This window comes from Physcomitrium patens, chromosome 19 (assembly GCF_059467195.1).
Source record: "Physcomitrium patens ecotype Gransden chromosome 19, ASM5946719v1, whole genome shotgun sequence".
Taxonomy (NCBI): domain Eukaryota; kingdom Viridiplantae; phylum Streptophyta; class Bryopsida; order Funariales; family Funariaceae; genus Physcomitrium; species Physcomitrium patens.
This window is the reverse complement of record NC_143428.1, coordinates 8,514,044-8,532,418: the sequence shown is the minus strand read 5'-3', so window position 1 is coordinate 8,532,418 and position 18,375 is coordinate 8,514,044. Positions and strand designations below refer to the sequence as shown.

At 38.6% G+C, this 18,375-nt stretch overlaps 2 protein-coding genes and 1 long non-coding RNA gene across 8 annotated transcripts; 2 read left to right on the top strand and 1 right to left on the bottom strand.

The window, feature by feature from the left end:
• Nucleotides 1–1,410: 1,410 nt before the first annotated feature.
• Nucleotides 1,411–8,278, top strand: LOC112295955 (translocon at the outer membrane of chloroplasts 64). Of its 5 annotated transcripts, none has more exons than XR_016498753.1 (14): nt 1,411–2,478; nt 3,414–3,566; nt 3,718–3,842; nt 3,992–4,117; nt 4,334–4,516; nt 4,682–4,817; nt 5,052–5,220; nt 5,373–5,507; nt 5,722–5,919; nt 6,185–6,312; nt 6,471–6,522; nt 6,667–6,736; nt 7,460–7,826; nt 8,048–8,278. XR_016498753.1 is itself a non-coding variant. In XM_024547998.3 (13 exons), exons 1-13 carry the CDS (start codon nt 2,270–2,272, stop codon nt 7,543–7,545), a joined length of 1,770 nt encoding a protein of 589 aa, XP_024403766.1. In that variant the 5' UTR covers nt 1,415–2,269; the 3' UTR covers nt 7,546–8,039. The 5 variants fall into 5 exon arrangements, 1 of the variants encoding a protein (XP_024403766.1); XR_016498754.1 differs by having other exon boundaries at nt 1,415–2,478; nt 6,667–7,290; XR_016498756.1 differs by having other exon boundaries at nt 1,447–2,478; nt 2,837–3,566.
• A 102-nt stretch (nt 8,279–8,380) lies between these two features.
• LOC141046525 (uncharacterized) lies at nt 8,381–9,310 on the top strand. The gene is made up of 3 exons (XR_012219599.1): nt 8,381–8,456; nt 8,820–8,862; nt 9,173–9,310. It is a non-coding gene; the product is annotated as an uncharacterized LOC141046525 (long non-coding RNA).
• Nucleotides 9,311–9,776: 466 nt separating this feature from the next.
• Nucleotides 9,777–17,063, bottom strand: LOC112295956 (serine/threonine protein phosphatase 2A 55 kDa regulatory subunit B beta isoform). Of its 2 annotated transcripts, none has more exons than XM_024547999.3 (14): nt 16,538–17,063; nt 15,086–15,189; nt 14,180–14,275; nt 13,770–13,889; nt 13,135–13,356; nt 12,867–12,958; nt 12,340–12,458; nt 12,018–12,141; nt 11,648–11,771; nt 11,042–11,110; nt 10,742–10,833; nt 10,513–10,590; nt 10,293–10,369; nt 9,777–9,964 (listed from the first exon to the last, which is right to left on the bottom strand). In XM_024547999.3, exons 1-14 carry the CDS (start codon nt 16,683–16,685, stop codon nt 9,828–9,830), a joined length of 1,602 nt encoding a protein of 533 aa, XP_024403767.1. In that variant the 5' UTR covers nt 16,686–17,063; the 3' UTR covers nt 9,777–9,827. The 2 variants fall into 2 exon arrangements, with proteins under 2 accessions (XP_024403767.1, XP_024403768.1); XM_024548000.3 differs by having other exon boundaries at nt 13,138–13,356.
• Between the last annotated feature and the right edge of the window lie 1,312 nt (nt 17,064–18,375).

Sequence of the window (18,375 nt, the reverse complement as noted above, 5' to 3'; positions counted from 1 at the left end):
TCTCGTTTAACATAAATGGATGGTTATTCAATCGTACTGGGCTTTATAACTTCTGGTTGATTAAATAATATATTTCGTATTTATACAAGTCAAATATTGTGGTATGATTTCTTTTAAAAGCTTATAAGATCTAAAGGTTTTCATGCAAAATGCCATGTAGATGTTAAGTATTTTGTCAAAATGATACCAAATTTTAAAACTATATTGAAGATAGCATCAGGCCTATTCATACATCCATATATGTATATATATATATATATATATATATATATAACACAGTACCTCTTTAATGGTTATGATAAATAGAAACATAAATGATTTATTTTCTTGGCTTAACAACTTTTAAAAGTCTTGCTAAGTGTTAATTTTTTGTAGGAAACGAATTAATGTTATTAAAGTTAATAAGATACTTTTTAAATTTAAAATAATTAAAAAATGATATTTGGAACATTATTTATCCTTTAAGGCAAAGATTGGTTATATTTAATTTTTTTATTGACTCAAAATATTATATGAATAAAAATAAATCAAAATTGTAATGTTTATGCATTGTTTTTCAAAATACTGATGCACTGTATATATATATATATATATATATATATATATACATATATAATTATTGTAAAATTTAAGTGTTTAAAACTTTTATTGCAAGTATTGCTGTATCTTCAATATGTTATAAAGTTTACAAAGAACATCATGCATTTAAAGACATACTACCTCAAATAGAAAATGCTGCAAACCTCAAAACAAGTACAAACTTCATGATCCAAGTTGATCGCTAACAATATCATTTTGTGTGACAACTCTACATCTTCGAGTTTTAGAAAATATTCATTATCACAACAAAGCCAAATGTACCAAAATTACATTTATGTCTGTGCACACTCGTACACATATACACACTAAACAGAAACTTCGTTATAATTGATTAATTCAAAAAAATACCTCAGTGACAAACTTAATTAATCCGAACGTGAACCCACCTCATACTTTTGAAATGAAAAAAACATTAAAAAACTACAAAAAATATTGCTGACAAAGTACATCTACTCCAATACAAAACCTCCAAATAGATTTGTATCCCATTATATATATATATATATATATATATATATATATATTGTAGTGTTAAAATTCGTTTCGTTATCTCAAAGGGGGACCAAATATAGTGGGGGGGGGAGTCTTATATGTGTGATCTTCACCCCTCCCCCTCCACCGAGGCATATAGATAATTCGGCACAAGGGGCCATGCCAGCTAGGACTCAAGCGGGGCCTACTCCCGCGGAGCCCCGACCAATAGGCGGCGCCTCAGAGATCATGCGACGACGAACGACGCTATCCAGACCCCCCCCCCCCACGGGTGCTCCTCTTTGCAAACCCTAATCCTGTGTCTTCATCGTCGTTTCCCATTCGTCTCCCCTACCTCTCTCTGCCTTTTGCTTTTGCTCTGCTCTACATTGTTCTGTTCTGTTCTGCGCGAAAGCTCGTTTGTTCGTCAGCTTGGGTTCGTCGCAACTCAAGCAGGAGTGCGTTGTGTTCGCTGTAGAAGAGAGTTGAGATTCCTCGTAATTTGAGCGCTGCATTGGGATTTGGGGGTTCAAGGCTCTGCTATCGGTGTGTTGGCTATTCGCTCGTCGGAGAAGGAATGTTCAGGAGTTTGGCTGTGAACAGCGAAATTAATCGTGGCAGTTTCTCGGGTTTACAGGCATTGTCGATTTTTATAGGGGTTTTGTTGCCACGGTGCAGTAGGTAGTGTTTTGCATCGGTTCCGTTGAGGAGTAGGCTGAATAGATACGCGGCCTGGGCATTGTATTTTTTGTACAGAGGCCCTGTGCGTTTTGGAGTAGAGCTTGGGTATCGAGTTCGTTGGCGTGGGTGTATTTTGTGTTGAACGGGTAGGAATGTAGAGTCGTGACGAAGCGAGGAGTTTTTTAAGCTAGTCCTTCCGAAAACTGACCATCGACTTCATTGCTTGTTGGTGATTTTTCTCATGCGGACGATTGTCAGATGACATTTTGCAGTTCGCCGTCTCGTATATACGACATCAAATTATTCTCTCGTGACCCACTGGATTCTAGAATGTGAATCATCAGGCCATTTTTTCGGAAGGTTTCTTTAGAATTGGAGGCTTTGTGAGCTGGGAAGGAGTATAGTAAGAGTGTAGGTGTCCATTCAGGATCTGTCATTATCTTTGAGTATTCTCTATTGTTACCCTTCCGGAGCGGTTTGGGTTCTCTTGAACTTCCTTCATAGCGGCTGAGGAAAGATGCCGAACGACAATAAGATTATAGCAAGGTCTTTCGGGATTTTGATAGGACTTGGATTAGCTGGGTTTTTTGTCCTGCGGCGCGCGTTAAGACTAGCAGTTAAGAGGGATAATGGTGCCTTCATAGAATACTTCGAGCTGCCGCCCGCCACATCACCTTCAAGCGCTCCACAACCTCTTTCTGGACTCACATTTGCTGTCAAAGATATGTAAGTATCGACCCTGTCTTTTGTGGGATGGCTCTGTGGTTGAAATGCAGTAGTTCTCGTCACGAGCAGTTATGCTACTCATTGGTCTCTCGATAGGAAACATCAGTGCTTAAGAATTAAAAATCTCCTGTCGTTCCTTCTCTCCGCTGTCTAAAGAATCGTAGATTTTCTAGTTTATAGCTTCACTGCACTCTGAAGATTCTCTCGTTATTGATTTTATGTCAAATCATATCCGGGGGGCTTCATTTGAATCTAGTTTCACACCCTCCTTGAATTTTGTTCTTATCTCGCCTAATTCGGCATGGCTCGTGGTTTTGAGGGCATCTTGTATGTTTTCTCAAACTCTTTTTTGTGGCAGTCAACCCAATAAACTTACGATGCTTGGGGACCTTGATCCTTAAGAAACTACGATGCTCGACAAATTTTGAAAATCTAACTCGGATGATTCAGTCGTTAATTGGCTTGATTATAGTTCATTGTTACGTAGTACTGGAAGAGAGCAGATGGAAGAACTCAGTCGAATACAGTTAAAGCTGTGAAATTTTGATCTCTTAAAATTAAAATATTCTCAAGCCATTTCGGATTGTTGTACTCATGGGACTCTATTGTTGAAAGGACCATTGCGACAATTAGGTGTGTTAGGTTCCCTTGGTTTATATTTGTCTTCACATGGCAAAATTTCTAGATTACAGTCCTAGGCAACCTAGTACGTCGAATCAGCTTTGGAAGGATTTTGGTCCATCATCATCATTATAATCCGATTGTTCTGTTGGCTGAAAGCTGCTCAAGCTTCTTAAAGTATCATAACTAGTAGTTGGCATCCAGGGTCATGCATTCCTTACACCTCTCTGTAACTTTCTTAGTGATTGTCAAATACGTCTGTTAGAAATCAGCCTTTAATCTCGCCCTGGGGCTTTTGGTGTGTTGAAGAACAGATTCGATGTGGAAGGATTTGTTACAGGTTTTGGTAACCCAGATTGGGCAGCAACACATGAACCTGCCACTCGTACCGCTCTAGCGGTAAAGTACCTTGTGGATTCAGGTGCGACATGCGTTGGCAAACTTCATATGGATGAGCTTGCTTACAGGTAGATCTCCCTGCCTCTTTTAGAAATAATGTAATTTAGTTCTAGTAGGAAACTTTAAATGAGGTTTTCTCGCAGAGGAGTGTGATTAAAAGGCTTGCATTAAGAGCATGTAGCTCAGAATATTAAATGAAAGGGATGTGGAATTTTACAGTATCATTGGAGATAATAAGCACTATGGAACACCAGTCAATCCTGCAGCACCAACCCGTGTTCCAGGAGGGTCGTCAAGTGGTTCAGGAGTGGCTGTAGCTGCCGATTTAGTGGATTTTTCACTTGGTATGTTTATCCTGGAATCTGTAATTGAAGTTCACAGCTACCCAGTTCCGAATCCTGCGGATAAGAGGAGCAATTGATGTTTTTGTTCCGAGAAAAACGCTTGATCGCGTGTAATTTGTCTCAATTTTACGCTCTCTCGGGATTTTTAGGTACGGATACTGCTGGTAGTGTGCGAGTACCAGCGGCCTTTTGTGGAATCTTGGGTTTTCGGCCTTCGCATGGAGCTGTTCCAGTGATTGGAGTTATCCCCATGGCACAAAGTTTTGATACTGTTGGTAAACACTCTGTTACCTCTTCGATTTATTCGGGACCGTGTGATGGGTTGAGTGGTTCTCTTTGACAATTTCATAAATGCGCTCCTATTTTCTCTAGGCCAGTTTTTATTTCTCTGCATTCGGTATGCTACCTCTCGTCAGTTTGTGTCTGTAATATTTTTCACTCGCACTAGATTTCTTCAATTTCACTACGTGACGGAGAATTGTATTTTGCAGGTTGTTTTGCAAAAGATCCAACAATCTTACGGCAAGTAGGCCACATTTTGCTCCAACTGTCTTACACGGATGTGAGAAAACCCCAACGGTTTCTTATCGCTGATGATTGCTTCGAACTTTCATTAATTCCTAATGAAGCATCTGTTGGTGCAGTTATCAGATCGATACAGAAGCTTTTTGGACGTATGTGTTTGGCCATGTCTTATCTTTGCTACCAGTGGTTGTTTTCTTTTCATAGTGCCTTGTCGGTTCTTCCTTACTTGTTCACTGCAATTTTTTTTCCACATTGCTGTCAGTTCAGTTGTTTCGTAGATTTTTTATGATAACTTTGTTCTTTGGGTTTTACAGGAAAAGCATTGCAACACATAAATCTCGGAGATTATGTGGCAAGCGCTGTACCTAGTCTGAAGGTTCTGCAGAAGGAGATCGGTTCAGATATGGGAGCAATATCTTTACTTCGTACTGCCATGCAGATGATTCAGAGGTGGATATTTCATCGTTACAGCCATCTGATTAAAAGTAGTGTGGTAGCTTTGTTGATTTCCAGCAAGGCCCACGTTTTGTCACATTTGTGTGTAGCAGGGTTATCTAAGTCAATTGTGTGGTCTTTTTTTTCTTTTGCAAGTAATATGTACACAACGAAAACTCTAAACCCTAAACCTAAACCTTTTATGTATAGTGTATTTAGTCGCATAACTCTGTCTTCTTCCATTCACAGATGGGAGTTTAAGGTAAATCATGAAGGATGGTTGACCACCGCAAATCCTAACCTAGGACCTGCTACAGCTGCCAGAACGAAAGCTGCGCTTGAGACAACCTCTCATCTTTTGCCTCTTCTACAGAGGATCAAGGATGAGGCTCGCTATGCTATCAATGATCTCCTGAAGGTAATGTGCAGTTGCAGAAATGTAGGGAGGAATCTCACGTTGCAAGTTTGACGAGCAAAAAGCTAAACCTTTTTTCGTCCAATTGCACTTTTATGATGGTTGGGTAAGTTCGTGTATCTTATTGGAGGTTGACTTCGTTATTACTATTGCAGGATGACATGCTTCTGGTGTTGCCCACCGTTCCAGATATACCTCCCAAACTAAACACCAAACCAGAGTCGCTTGAGGAATTCCGAAACAGGGCTATGGATTTGATATGTATAGCAGGCATGTCAGGTTGCTGTCAGGTACCCTCATCTTATCGTCAGTTCGTCAGAACTGGCTAGGTTGCTGCAATCTAAACCTTTACTGGGTATTGTTTTCTATAACTCAAATACGGGCACACTTATTCTATTGTTCTCCCAAGTTCAGGAAGTTACAAGTGTGGAAGCAGTATGATGTTTCTTCCTGCTTTTGCGTGAGATGGCCCTGTTTTATGGACTTAAACAAAAACCGATGCAGGTCACGATGCCAGCAGGAGAACATGACGACGTGCCCATGGCAGTATCCCTTCTTGCAAGACAGGGTTCTGACCGGTTCCTACTTGATACATTACTAGCTTTGTATGCAACAGTACAGGTGGAAGACAAAGCTGATGCTAACCAGCGGGCTAGTTTGAGTAACGGTCACTTTGATGCTGCTGAATTGGCGAAGGAAAAGGTGGGAATCCTAAACTCGCTTTATGTGTTTAAAATCTACCACATTTAAGCATACTGATTGAAGCCTACTGATATGTTGAAACAGTGCATATTTGATCAACTTGTCCCGTTTTAATGCACGGAAAAATTTATTGACGATGATTAGTATCTTCTGTCATCTATTTATAGCAGACAATTAAGCATGAGGTTCTGAACTCTTCTCGAACATCCTATTCAGATCGTGTTTTGTAACATATTCACAGCTTATATCATGTTCATGATTGCAGGGCAACGCAGCATTCAAGAGGAATGACTTCAAGAATGCCATCAGTCATTATACTGATGCTATACGTATTCGTGGAAATAACCCAACATACTACAATAATCGTGCTATGGCTTATCTCCAGCTTCGTAGGTAGGTTTCATGTATTGTTTGTATCAAGTTGAGAGATATGACAACTTACTCTGATTAGAAACAATGGATTTGTTAGATGAGTTTCACTTGTTTTCTGGCAAGTTTGTGTTTGTTTTGAAGACACTCCAGGAGATGACAAAAACTCTGTGAATTTGCAGTTATTCAGAGGCTGAAGCTGATTGTACCAAGGCGCTAATTCTTGATAAGAACGTGAGTTAGCGTTGTCTTTCTGAATCAAAGCAGACGTTGAGAAGTAAATGCAGATGGACGGTATCAACGTGTGTTTTAGTTGTGCAGGTGCAATGCTTGATTAATCAATGTTTCAAAGCTAATTGATGAAGGGTGTACTTGCAGAGCGTGAAAGCATATTTGAGGAGAGGCACTGCTCGTGAATCTATGGGATACTACAATGAAGCTGACGAAGGTCACAAGCGTTTGCCTCCTGCTACTGCTCTTCCATGTGCTTGTGGCCGGGTCCTTTCTCTAGTTTGAATATCTTGCTTCCTACGGTGCTCTGGTCATGTCCTGCAATACATCTTGTCCTCACGGTTGGGAAGCCCTATATCTGTTCCTGTTTTTGAAACCAAAGAAATCGAAGTTTGAAGTGTGTTACTCTCTTATCACTATGTTAGTTTTTGAATCTCCAGTATACAATGTGTAGTATAGTCAAAGTGTTATAAGGTTATCTACACAATTAAGAGTATTTAGCGAATTATTGGAATAAGGTATGTATCCTAAAAGAGGTATTTCTTAATCAGAGGGTGGTGCGATGTAGAAATCCTTTCAACGTGAGGTTGTGTTTGTGCGACTTCTTTTGTACAGCAGGTGGTTAAAAACAGTGTTTTTTTGGTTAAAAGTTGCTAGAGGGAGATTAGTATGTGTGTTGGATACGGGCCACCACTTTCAAATTTTCTAAGTTGGAAGGTTCAGTTTTTGTTGCCCGCGAGGTGTCGGCGGTACTTGAAGGTTTGTTCAAAGGTAATTAGTGGCTGAGTAGGGAATAAACGTATACCTGCAACATTTGTTGGTGAATTGGCGCAAGACGTAAATCGTAGATGGGATAACTAATCATCATTGTCATCTTCACAGACTTTCCGAATTCTGTGATCCTGATACATGATTGCGTGTATGCTTGTATGGTGTGCAGATTTTAGGCAAGCTCTTGTTTATGAACCATCAAATAAAACAGCTAGTGAAGCATTGAGCAGACTTAAGAAGCTTCTTTATAATTGAAGTTGGCGATGGATTGTCTTTAGCTCAATTGTTTCCAGGGCATTAACAAGGATAAGCTGGATATATTTTCTTCCATCCACCATCCTTTGGCATATAGTTTTATGTGAGCCTATCTTTGATGTTTTTGCACATCAAGGCTCAGCCATTAGTGTATTCCGCGACATTGGGTTGGAAATTGTCCAGTTTGTGCTGGACCTATGACAAATTTGTAGATCTTCGAGTTCGGAAGGAGACTAGGAGAGTTTCGATCTCTGAAGTGAGTGCGACGGCAGGCATCAATGGTATCGTAATATCTGCTGCCTCACTTGCGTGATTTCCGTTGTATTTTAGTTAACATGTTCTACTGTTGCACCAGAGCTGGAACCATTTTGTAGTTTACGTCTGTCCAATCTTATGTATACAGCAAGCAAAGAATGCATTGCAGATGTTAGCAGGGTTGAAGTTTCTCTCTGTCATCAATTACAATTCTTATGTATGTTGTTTTATTACTACAACCTGACAGGTTAATTGCAACTCTGCATTGAACGCGAGTAAGTCTGTCCAGTTCCTGCGGATAAGCTGGATACTTTGTTCTGAAAACGGCTTATGCGGTTCTGCAGTACACGTACAAATCTTGCCTGCATTGCTGCTTTGAGCAAAAGTTCCTATACGCATAGCGTGAATATGCCCTCAATTTGACATACTAATGTATCAGTGTTCACTTCAACTGAAACATTTCAAAAACCCATCAAAATTATTTGTCATTAGTAGTACTTTAAATCTATTATAAAGAAATTGCTAAAGAAAGAAGTTGCAAAAAAGGATGGTGTATATTCAATTTACATGATGCGAACTTCAGATTTGGAAATTCAATGTTGAATGTTATAATATGTTTCAAGTAGCTTTTAGCAATTAATTTTGGGAATTACTAGGTAGATATTTCTTTTTTTGCTGCCTGGGAACCCTTCTGCCACGCACCCTTGCACACATTAAATAAAATCATTATTTATGCTAAAATGCTGAAAAATTTAGTGTAATTTACAACCAAATTTATAATAAAAGTTGAGTGTATGATGGTTTTGTACAATTTTTCTTTTATATATATATATTTATATATATATATGAATGTACAATTCATTAACCTTAATAAAACTTCATATGTTTGTGTGACTATAATTCACTTCAAAAAAGCTTCTTAATTTTATATAGTCTTTTACTGTAAGTTTGCTTTAAAACTTTCTAGTATAAATAACATTTTCACTGTGCGAGGGCGTATGACATGGAAATGCCCACAGTAAAAGGGGGTGTCCACCTAGAAATTCCATCTTATATTGAAAAGTACACATTCTCAAATTCTACAAAATATTAGAATAATTAGTAATTCATTTCAACATCAAGTGAAAAAATGTTGATATACACAAGCAACTATTTAATGATGTTAATTTTGAATTTTTTTGATTGGATAATAAGAGACATGTGCACAAGTGTTTCTTTTTTGTTAATTAAAAATTGTTTGGTTTGTAATCCGTAAATAAAAGATTTCATCCATATGAATCAGAAGTATGTCTAAACTTTAGGATATCCAATACGTGCATAATATAATTCGGTACTTACAATGAACTTTTCCAACTCTATACTTATGGCTCAGGTACCACATTTTCTCCGACAAAGAAGTTCCCGAAGATAATCACGGTGATTCACATGTACACAAAACAGAGAAGCCATTGATAACGTGCCTTTCTTCGACCAAGCAGGTAGGGGACTGAAGAAATGCCTACACTTGGCAAAGACCTCTCCTCAAAATTTAATTGCATCCCAATGGTATAGGTTCACCAAAGAAAAACTCAATACGAACTTTGAGTTGATGATTTATTCAAAGTACTGGGGACGCAAATTACCTATCACAAGCAAAAACTTTTGAGATTTGCATAGAAATAGAAAAGTTGATCAATGTTTTCCATCACGGAACAAGCGTTAGCTAAAATGAAATATCAATCATGTGTTAAGATTCGGAAATTATTCAAAGCAAGCCATTTTGGTACGTAATGTTGGCAGCAGGTTTTAAAAGTGTCGAGTCCTCCAACATACTTACACCCAAGAGCAATCTGTAATCATCTTCTTTGATTCATCTGTGTAATTACAGGAACCTTGCATATTCTATCCCAGTTTCGGGTAAGATAATCCAAAAGTAATTGGATATGAACTCCCTCACAAGAACGATGAACACAAGGTGAAGCACAAATGGCAACAAATTTAAGCCAAACATAAGTGGGCAGAAAATTTTACTGAACAAACAAGTAACCTTAAGCGTAGTACATATACAAGCTGTTGGATGCAGCACACGCGATTAAATTGGCTGCTGGATGCCATGCTAAGTGTAGAAGCTTTGATGTAAAGTCATGCACTCCGCCATTCAGGTCTGGACCTGGGTTTTCACTACCTGTACAGAAAGATAAGAAATTTATCGAAGTTTATTGACATTAGAAAGGACCCATTTGTGATTTGCAGGATAAAGCATTCAAACTAGAAAAGTTCTTAATTCGAAACTCCAGTAACAGCATACCTAAGACACTAAATTCGCAATTGGACTCTCCAACGGCACAAATAGGCAAAAGAATTAGAACTTGCATAAGCATAACTTCCACAAATCCAGTATAGTATTGGCAGCTAACCTCCTACGAAGTGATAAAGAAGTAATTAATAAATGCCTTGCATAGATAGTTGACAAACAATGGTACACAAACGCAGGGGATATAATCAAAACTAACCCCGACGATTATCACGCCGTCCTCGTGCAAGATTGGCAAGTCGACTTCCAGGTTTTGAGGGGGTCGCCATAACTCGCCTTTAGAAGCATTGCCACATTCATTTAGAACATCATCCATTTTCTCGATGGGAAAATAAAAATTAGAATCAGATTGAAACCAGCAACCGACACTGCTAACCATCTTAAAAAATACAGCTTTACTTAGCGGGAAGGCAAAATACCTGTTTGGAGTCTTGCTGGCTTCCAACGTAGACGCCTCTTCACTTCCAGAGGTTGCCCCGAACACCCGAAACAAGTTGCTGCGACACAGAGAATACTTCAGTCATACTCCTCCATAAAACATAGCATACAAGAATACTGTGATACAACGCAAAAAAAGTCCTGTCATGTATGTTTCATTCACTTCATTCAAGGACTTGAATCCATCAAACTGTGTAGCTAACACAATACCTGTAGGAACCAGTAGCTACACGCATGCCATCGCCACTAAGACAACACTCAAACTTGTCGAAAATAGAGTCATTTTCGTATAAATCGTAAAGCTGCAAACGATACAAAACAACTTATATTAGTACATTCCCAGCACCTGCGGATCTTGAATACCAAGCCAATAATACCAGATAAAAATAACACGAATAAGATTTGCAGTATACTCTCAGAATAGAAAAACTCAAGACCCAGTAAAAGCATCATGCTGAACCACAATTTAAAAAGACTATTCCACAACTAGAAGACGATTGCCAAGATTACCTTTGGTCGCAAATGCTCGTGAACTTTGAACGTAGCCACGGGGACAGATTCCATGTTGACGTCCCACAGCTGAGAGACACAAACAAACAACTGATGAGCACTGGTATTTGATGGAAAGTACTGCAGTTCTGATAATAATGACATGACTCAGTCCTGCTTTGACCCTCAATTTACGAATTCATCGTCTTTTAAGAGACTCAGATGTGAGGTACTGGTACTTGACATAAGCTTAGCACTCGGTTCAGTAACCACAGTAGTACTCACATGCAAGCTAGAACGAAGCTGGATAAAGTCTCTACTCAGACCTTGTCCATGAAACATGCATGAGCTGAGGACTACATCAACTTCTTCTGGCCATATCATTCTCAGGCAGAAAAAGTCGTTACTTTGGGAAACATTAATTTATCTTAACAAACTAGCAGATATAAAAGCTATGACAACTTTCTGACCAACAGAACACAATTAAAAGTTGGATTTTTTGAAATTATCCTCGAACATACTTATAAGGTTCACCAACATTCTCCATTTAAACATTCTCTAGACAAGCTTCAATTCCAGCAGTGATAATCAATTTTCGCAATTACGAATATCGAGTATCAAACTAACCTTGAGAGTCATGTAGTCCCTACTCAGAATGTACCGGCCACCTCTTGCAAACTTGATATCAGAAATTGAAGCAATAATCTCTGTGAAAAACGACCTAGCTCCAGGAGGCTCAGTCTCCTCAAACCTGAATTCTCATTAACAATACGACTGTCCCTTAAGTACTTGCAAACTTGGTAAGATCATTCTGGATACAGAAAAATTCTAAATCATCCTAGTAATATATCATTACAGTGCCCATGCTGAACCGTACAAGTTAAGAGTCACACTGAAATGTCATAAGTCAAGAACTATTCTTTATGATGGGGCACTTAAATAAAGGAATGAGGTGCGTAATAGCCATGCCATGGAAAGAAGAAAAAAGGGAACGTACAATTTCGAGTGTCGGTCACACAAGGCTGATTGGCGCATATCAATGAGTCGAATAGATCCCTTGCTGCTACTGTATGCTAAAATATTGCAATGATTAGGATGAAACTCTGCAGACGTTATCACCTCTGCTCAACCAAGGCCAACACAAAACCCTCATATCATTACTTGCCTCATTTTGAATGCCAATTGACATGAAGTTCCAAATCATTTATCCTCACTGATCAACAGAAAACAACATATCACGTTTGAATATACAGGGTGCATGTAGAGGTGATGGCGTTGGAGCGGGGTGAGTCGAAGAACTGAAAACCAAGAAGCAGTACCTGTGAGATCTTCCATGTTGGTTGGTTTAATGTCAACAATGTTGAAACTTTGATCATTAACTTCAATGTTCCACAAATTTATCCTCAAATCGTCTGCAGAGATGAATGTCTCACAATCACTGCACATGAACAGCAAGGATTCTCTATTAGATTCCAAACGTTTGAAGAGTTGCACATGACAATATGCTCACATCTTGGAAAGTAAATACTAATCCAACCACATAAAAACTATAACCTAACCATACGATTCGGGAGCAATTAAAAACTCAGACAACATACATGGAAAACAAGTCCCTACAGACCTCGTCGCTTCAAGGTATTTTCAACTGATAGTCTCAAAATCAATATCCACAATAGAAGTAGATGTAAAGTCACTAATGTCCCTAAAAGACCCACCCTAACTTCAACAACAGTAAGGTGTTCCTGCAACCTAAAAACGTGGTTAGCAAAAAAAATAAACAATTCCATCATATTGAAAATATTCAAACATTTAAGATCAGCAAAGAAATGTTCCATGTCAAAAGTACCTGTTGTTAGATATGGAATTGATGTGATACGCATGAGCATTAGCGTAGACTTTTCTACACCTGGCGACTAATGCCGTCTCGTTGCTCCACAACTGCAGCTCACAAGTAAAGCACTACCGCATTAAAACCAGTTGCTTTGCAACAATCGCGAAGATGGCCATAAGGCTCACAAAGTTTCAAAATTACTGACTGAATCAAATATCAGTTGAGCATGAAGCAAAAAAGAGAAACGTGAAGGAAAAAATCGAAAGCATGAGACTAGTACAACTACCGCGGGAAGATGAAGTGACGGGAAACCCCCGGGAGGAAATGCGAAATCGGGGCTAATGAAAGGTATGGGTCGATTCACAGCTACTCCATTCATCGACAAGCGTGGTGCAAAACCCTTAGTGTTAAGAACCATGCTATTTGCCATTGCATTTCCGTTCCTTTGAATGGCTCCAGAATCCAGATTCAGACTCTTCACTTGTTTCAGTTTCTTTTCAGTCACCTGCAGTATTAAGCTCTTTCAGTAAGTAACACAAGATAATATTCCAGAGCAGTTTTAAATACAATTAACCAAGAATCTCATCCAAACCACCACCCCAGGTAACTCACTAGCCACTGTTAACAGTAAAAAGAGTGATGAACAAAACATGCACCACCATGTCCTAAGTGTATTTTAATGTCAGGTAGCGTAGCTGAACAATGATACAGAAGATGTTTCATTTCTGCAGCATTTTCATGTTCAAAACTAGACGATCGCATTCAAACCTTAAAAGGGCCACTTTGGGATGCATTTCAATGAGAAAACCTGTTATAGCTATTGAGGTACAAAGTTACGGAATTTCAATACGGCAAAGGCGTGAGGATCATAATCATAAAGAAATAAAGTGGAGCTTCAATCACTTAAGCTGCGAGTACCTTCCACAATTTAATAGTTTTGTCATTTGTAGAAAGTAGGAACTGAGCAGCATTAGCAGTCTGGCACCACCTAATTTTATTGATCTTCTCCTCTATTTCCAAACTCTTCAAATAATCAAACTGCATAACCAAACATATTCAAAAAAGCAGGCATCAGTAAGATAGAACTGGAAACGAAGTGCAACAAAATCAACGCCATACTGTATCTCAGAACAATCCCTCGGTATCCAATCATCCTACAGCATCAGTTAACGGAGCAACAGAATTTCTATCCCAAACAAGGTTATATTGCTCGGTGTCTTAGAACGTTGGATGTCGATATATTAGCACGATATTGAAGATACTGATGATCAATTTAAACAATCAGCAATAAACAATAAACAATTTGAATATATAACCAATAGAATTACCTCTGGCTCGTGACTTTGAAACTCAGTTGAGTATCGATATTCTGGATGTCTTGGACCCACAAAATCAGCCCTTTCTAACTCTCTTCGTGTCCTTTGCTGCAAAGACGACCATAAACGAGACAAGCTTAGTATTTGCATAAGAATGAATTGTTACAGAGAAAACATCAACAGGAGACTCGCAAAAGGTAAACAAAATCCAGAGACAACGATATTCAGAAATAAAACAGACGCCACCACAACTGCAGATCATAACTTGAAAGAGGAACACAATACTCGCATAATAAGTTAGCAGAGATTCCATCTGAAGCATCGTGCCCTTAACCACTTGCAGAGAAAGATAAAAATTTCAAACTTATTAACAATCTCTAAGGTTGGAACAAAATCTGCAATACAACTATAAAGTATTAATAATTGTTTTTATTTTTTTAAATCACGGACTAAAAATGAAAAAAATATTGATGACACCGACATACTACACTCACAACAGCATTCCTATTACGAGCTTCAATCAAGCAACACTTGGTGCACGGAACCACCAAGCACGACAAACTGCAAAAGTTATCGTAAAAGAAGCCATCGTAATTTTTCAGCAGTCACGGACGATCAATACACATACTTCGGTCATTGATCAAAAAGATTGCTAAAATGCATCAGCAATACTTGACAGGATTAAGATGACACATAATCTACTCAGAAACACTTTTATTTTCTCCAAGTTGAGCAAGGTAAAAAGATAACGTCACCTAAAGGAGATCAGGACATATTTTGAGGTAATGGTTTGTCTCCATGAAAATAAGTCAGAAGCCTGACGCCAGCACAGATAGTATGCACTAGATAAACATATCACTGGACACTAAGAACAGGTACCAGCATGGATTAAGAACAACGACATGAAACAGAACGTACATCTCTGCCATCCGTTCTCTCAAAGAGAACAACTCGTCCACCTCGGTCTCCAGTTGCCAAATGCTCTCCAGTTTTATCGAACTCAATGGCCGAGATAATGTCAACTGCATTCATCAAAATGGATCAATTTGGGGTTCAGAGATTGACGACATATGAATACCCATCTCCCAGATGAAATAAACTCGACGATCAAAACCCTTCACTACTATACAGCTACCAAAATGATCGGCACTAATTCCACGTGTAACTCTTCCTTCGCCCAAAGATACCCCAGGAGATGCTCAACATGCACAAAAAATCAAAATTCCATCAACAACCAGCAGCCTTTGCTATCCACCGAAACCACGTTAAGTATTGAAATAGCGAGTCTTTAAAACAACAAACTAAGATACGTAACATAATTACAAAACTGTAGCAAATCCCCTCAACTAAGAAACCCTAGCTAAAAGGATACTTCTTGAAGAATCATACTCTATAACTCATAATCTGCACCTGAAACAACGTAGCAAAAACTTTCTGAAGAGATCTCTTAAACTTTGAAAATGAAACAAATCCACAGTACTAAAAAGTTTATGAGGTGCTAATAAACAAAGAAACACCCATAATTAAACTGGTGAGATTAATGCTAATAACTGGATCCATCCAAGCTCAACATCACATTAGCGAATACACAGATAGCAATCAGAAAATGCGTCGTAGAACAATAGGGTTCGACAATGCACTCGAAGCTCGCTGAAAACCCGAAAATTTCCATGCTCAGCAAGGAATTATACAAGAGAGTAGACGCAGTGGACTGAAATGCCACATTGGGATACTTCAGCAACCCTAACGTTTCATTTTTTCTAGAAGTGCCATTTCCCCTTCAGACACAACCCATTATTAAACCTCGGCTGCAAATAAGTAAATATCGAATTGTTTAGTATTTTTGTATCATATCAGCTAGATAGTAGTGCCAAACCCTTGTTTGCAGGTAAAAATGCAACGGAAGATGTAAAGAAGGAGCTGAGGAATAATCATCTGGTCAAAAAGCGCTAGTAATGCAGCACATGAAAGAGAACATCCGCTTGTATCAGGGTAATGAGTAAATTTCAGAAGCTGATATCCAAATCCGCCCGTCAAAGACACACATTCTCTGAAAAATTCCTAATCGGTGTCGAAGAATGGGCCTAAGCAAGCACCGGGCACCACTTCATATATATATATATATATATATATATATATATATATATATATATATATATAAAAACTTCATAAGGAGAGAGTTTATAAGCTCAAATTCTTGAAGAGGATCCGCGAATCTCAACCAAAACAAAACTCACCACTACTAACCCAAACAGCAATAGAGCCTCACAAGGACTAAACAAAAACAAGAGAAACCAAACGCTTCACCATGAAGTATGTAATTCTCTAGGACCCTCTAAACTACGAACAAAAGGCGATCAAGCCACAGACCTTCTTGCACTTCTTCTCCGATGGCGCGCTCTCCAAAAACCTGAGAGAATTTCCACTCAAGCGCGGGCAATGGCGCATCATCGGAACCAGCAGCAGTAGCAACCGGGGCCCCGGCAGCGGCGGGCGCCCCGCTCGCACTACTGATCATCACTTTCAACGCACCTGAAACTCTCCGATCCTCTAAAACTCCGTCCTACAAGAGGACCCCAGTAGCAGTCCCCAAAAAACTTACCTAAGCCCACTTCCTGGCTCTATCAAACCCTATCTTCAAACTCTACCACATTCAACTCCACTCTAAATTGGCTGCACCTCCCCCCATGGACCTCCTTCCGCCCGCTCACGGAGCTCGGGCAAGCTCCACACTCCACCAAATGGCGCATGCGGGGGGTCGTCGCAAAGACGAGGACGCCGTGAATCCATTCATGGCGGCTGTGACAAGGTCTGGCGATTGAACTGCCGTGCATCTGCGAAGAGCAATGCGTGAACCTTCGCGTGAGGAGTGCGTCTCGCCCTTGCAAGGGACAAATGTTCTACATCCCCGCCCAAGTCCTTGCTCTGGACTACCAGTTCCGGCCCGGGTCTGAGGCATCCATCACCTGTGGACCCATGATACCCTACCTAGGTCAGTAGATCCTGTATAAACAGGTATATGGGCGCCGGTATACCCGTCTCAGAAACTATGCCCGGTAAGGTTAACCTCCTTACCGTGTGCAGGGTGTCCCATGCACCCGGATCATATCCGTTCGATGTACCGGAAGTTCAGATGCAGTCCTTTGTCCAGGTATTTTGGAAATTGTTGCTTCTAATTTAATAAACAATGTACCAATAAAACATAAATTGCGTTGTTTCATAATTGAATACTTCATTTCTATAATGGTTAATGTAGAGGAGAATAGCATAAAACCAAAACTTTGCTCGGTTTACAGGAACAGCCACTTTTTCTATTTATTGCCATTTGTGAAACTCACGTATATTTTAACGTCTTTTATCATTGTAAGGAGTTAGATTTTATTTTTTATTTTTTATTTGTGTAACTACCTGACATGCTTAAGCAACTAGAATAACATAAAATTATTGGAACATGTATTCAAATTGCATATTACTGAACTTCAAACTCCAAGTAAATTTGAAGACCACCTGTACAATGCCTTTCTAAATCATGTATCTTGATGAATTTTTTTATTCTAAGACACTGAGTTATTCTGTGCTATGAGTTGTGCAAGAGTTGTGATTTTTGTATTGGATTTTTAACTTTATAATCAGTGTATTTTATCTCATAAGTAATAGCCTAATATTATATCTCTCTCTCTCTCTCTCTCTCTCTATATATATATATATATGAAGTAAAAAACAAAACTTCCAATCTTACTTCAAGAGATTTGAATCAATATGAGATTGTAATGAGAGATAAAATAGATGAAGAAAAAAACAAACAATTTTTTAAAAAATTGCAAAAGAAAAAAGTTGATGCATGTAAAATTTGTAAATTACTTGTTTTTGGCTTTAACAAATCACAGAGATTAATTCTCACCTGAGTTAAAAAACCAAAAAATCCATTTAACATGCTTATAGTAAACTTATTTTATATAGAATATGATATTTTGCATCTAAGATTTGTGATTAATTTTTTGATATGGTTCATTTAATATAGGTATTACATTTGGTATTTGCTATATATATATATATATATATATATATATATATATATATATTAAAATAGTGATATAAAATTTCAAAAAACCGTTACATAAAATATCATGACAATCCATAGATTTTTCATTTAATATACAAAGAAGTTTAATTCACCACTAACACTTTTTCTACAAAATTATTAAAAT

What these genes read in the sequence shown, in the direction of transcription:
- LOC112295955 (XM_024547998.3), top strand. Translation starts at nt 2,270, where the DNA reads ATGCCGAACGACAATAAGATTATAGCAAGGTCTTTCGGGATTTTGATA. An exon ending in ACATTTGCTGTCAAAGATAT is followed by an intron (nt 2,479 to 3,413) that starts GTAAGTATCGAC and finishes GTTGAAGAACAG; the next exon opens with ATTCGATGTGGAAGGATTTG. An exon ending in TTTAGTGGATTTTTCACTTG is followed by an intron (nt 3,843 to 3,991) that starts GTATGTTTATCC and finishes CGGGATTTTTAG; the next exon opens with GTACGGATACTGCTGGTAGT.
- LOC112295956 (XM_024547999.3), bottom strand. Translation starts at nt 16,685, where the DNA reads ATGATCAGTAGTGCGAGCGGGGCGCCCGCCGCTGCCGGGGCCCCGGTT. An exon ending in GTAGCTACTGGTTCCTACAG is followed by an intron (nt 10,591 to 10,741) that starts GTATTGTGTTAG and finishes TCTGTGTCGCAG; the next exon opens with CAACTTGTTTCGGGTGTTCG. An exon ending in GCCAGCAAGACTCCAAACAG is followed by an intron (nt 10,370 to 10,512) that starts GTATTTTGCCTT and finishes ATGCTTCTAAAG; the next exon opens with GCGAGTTATGGCGACCCCCT.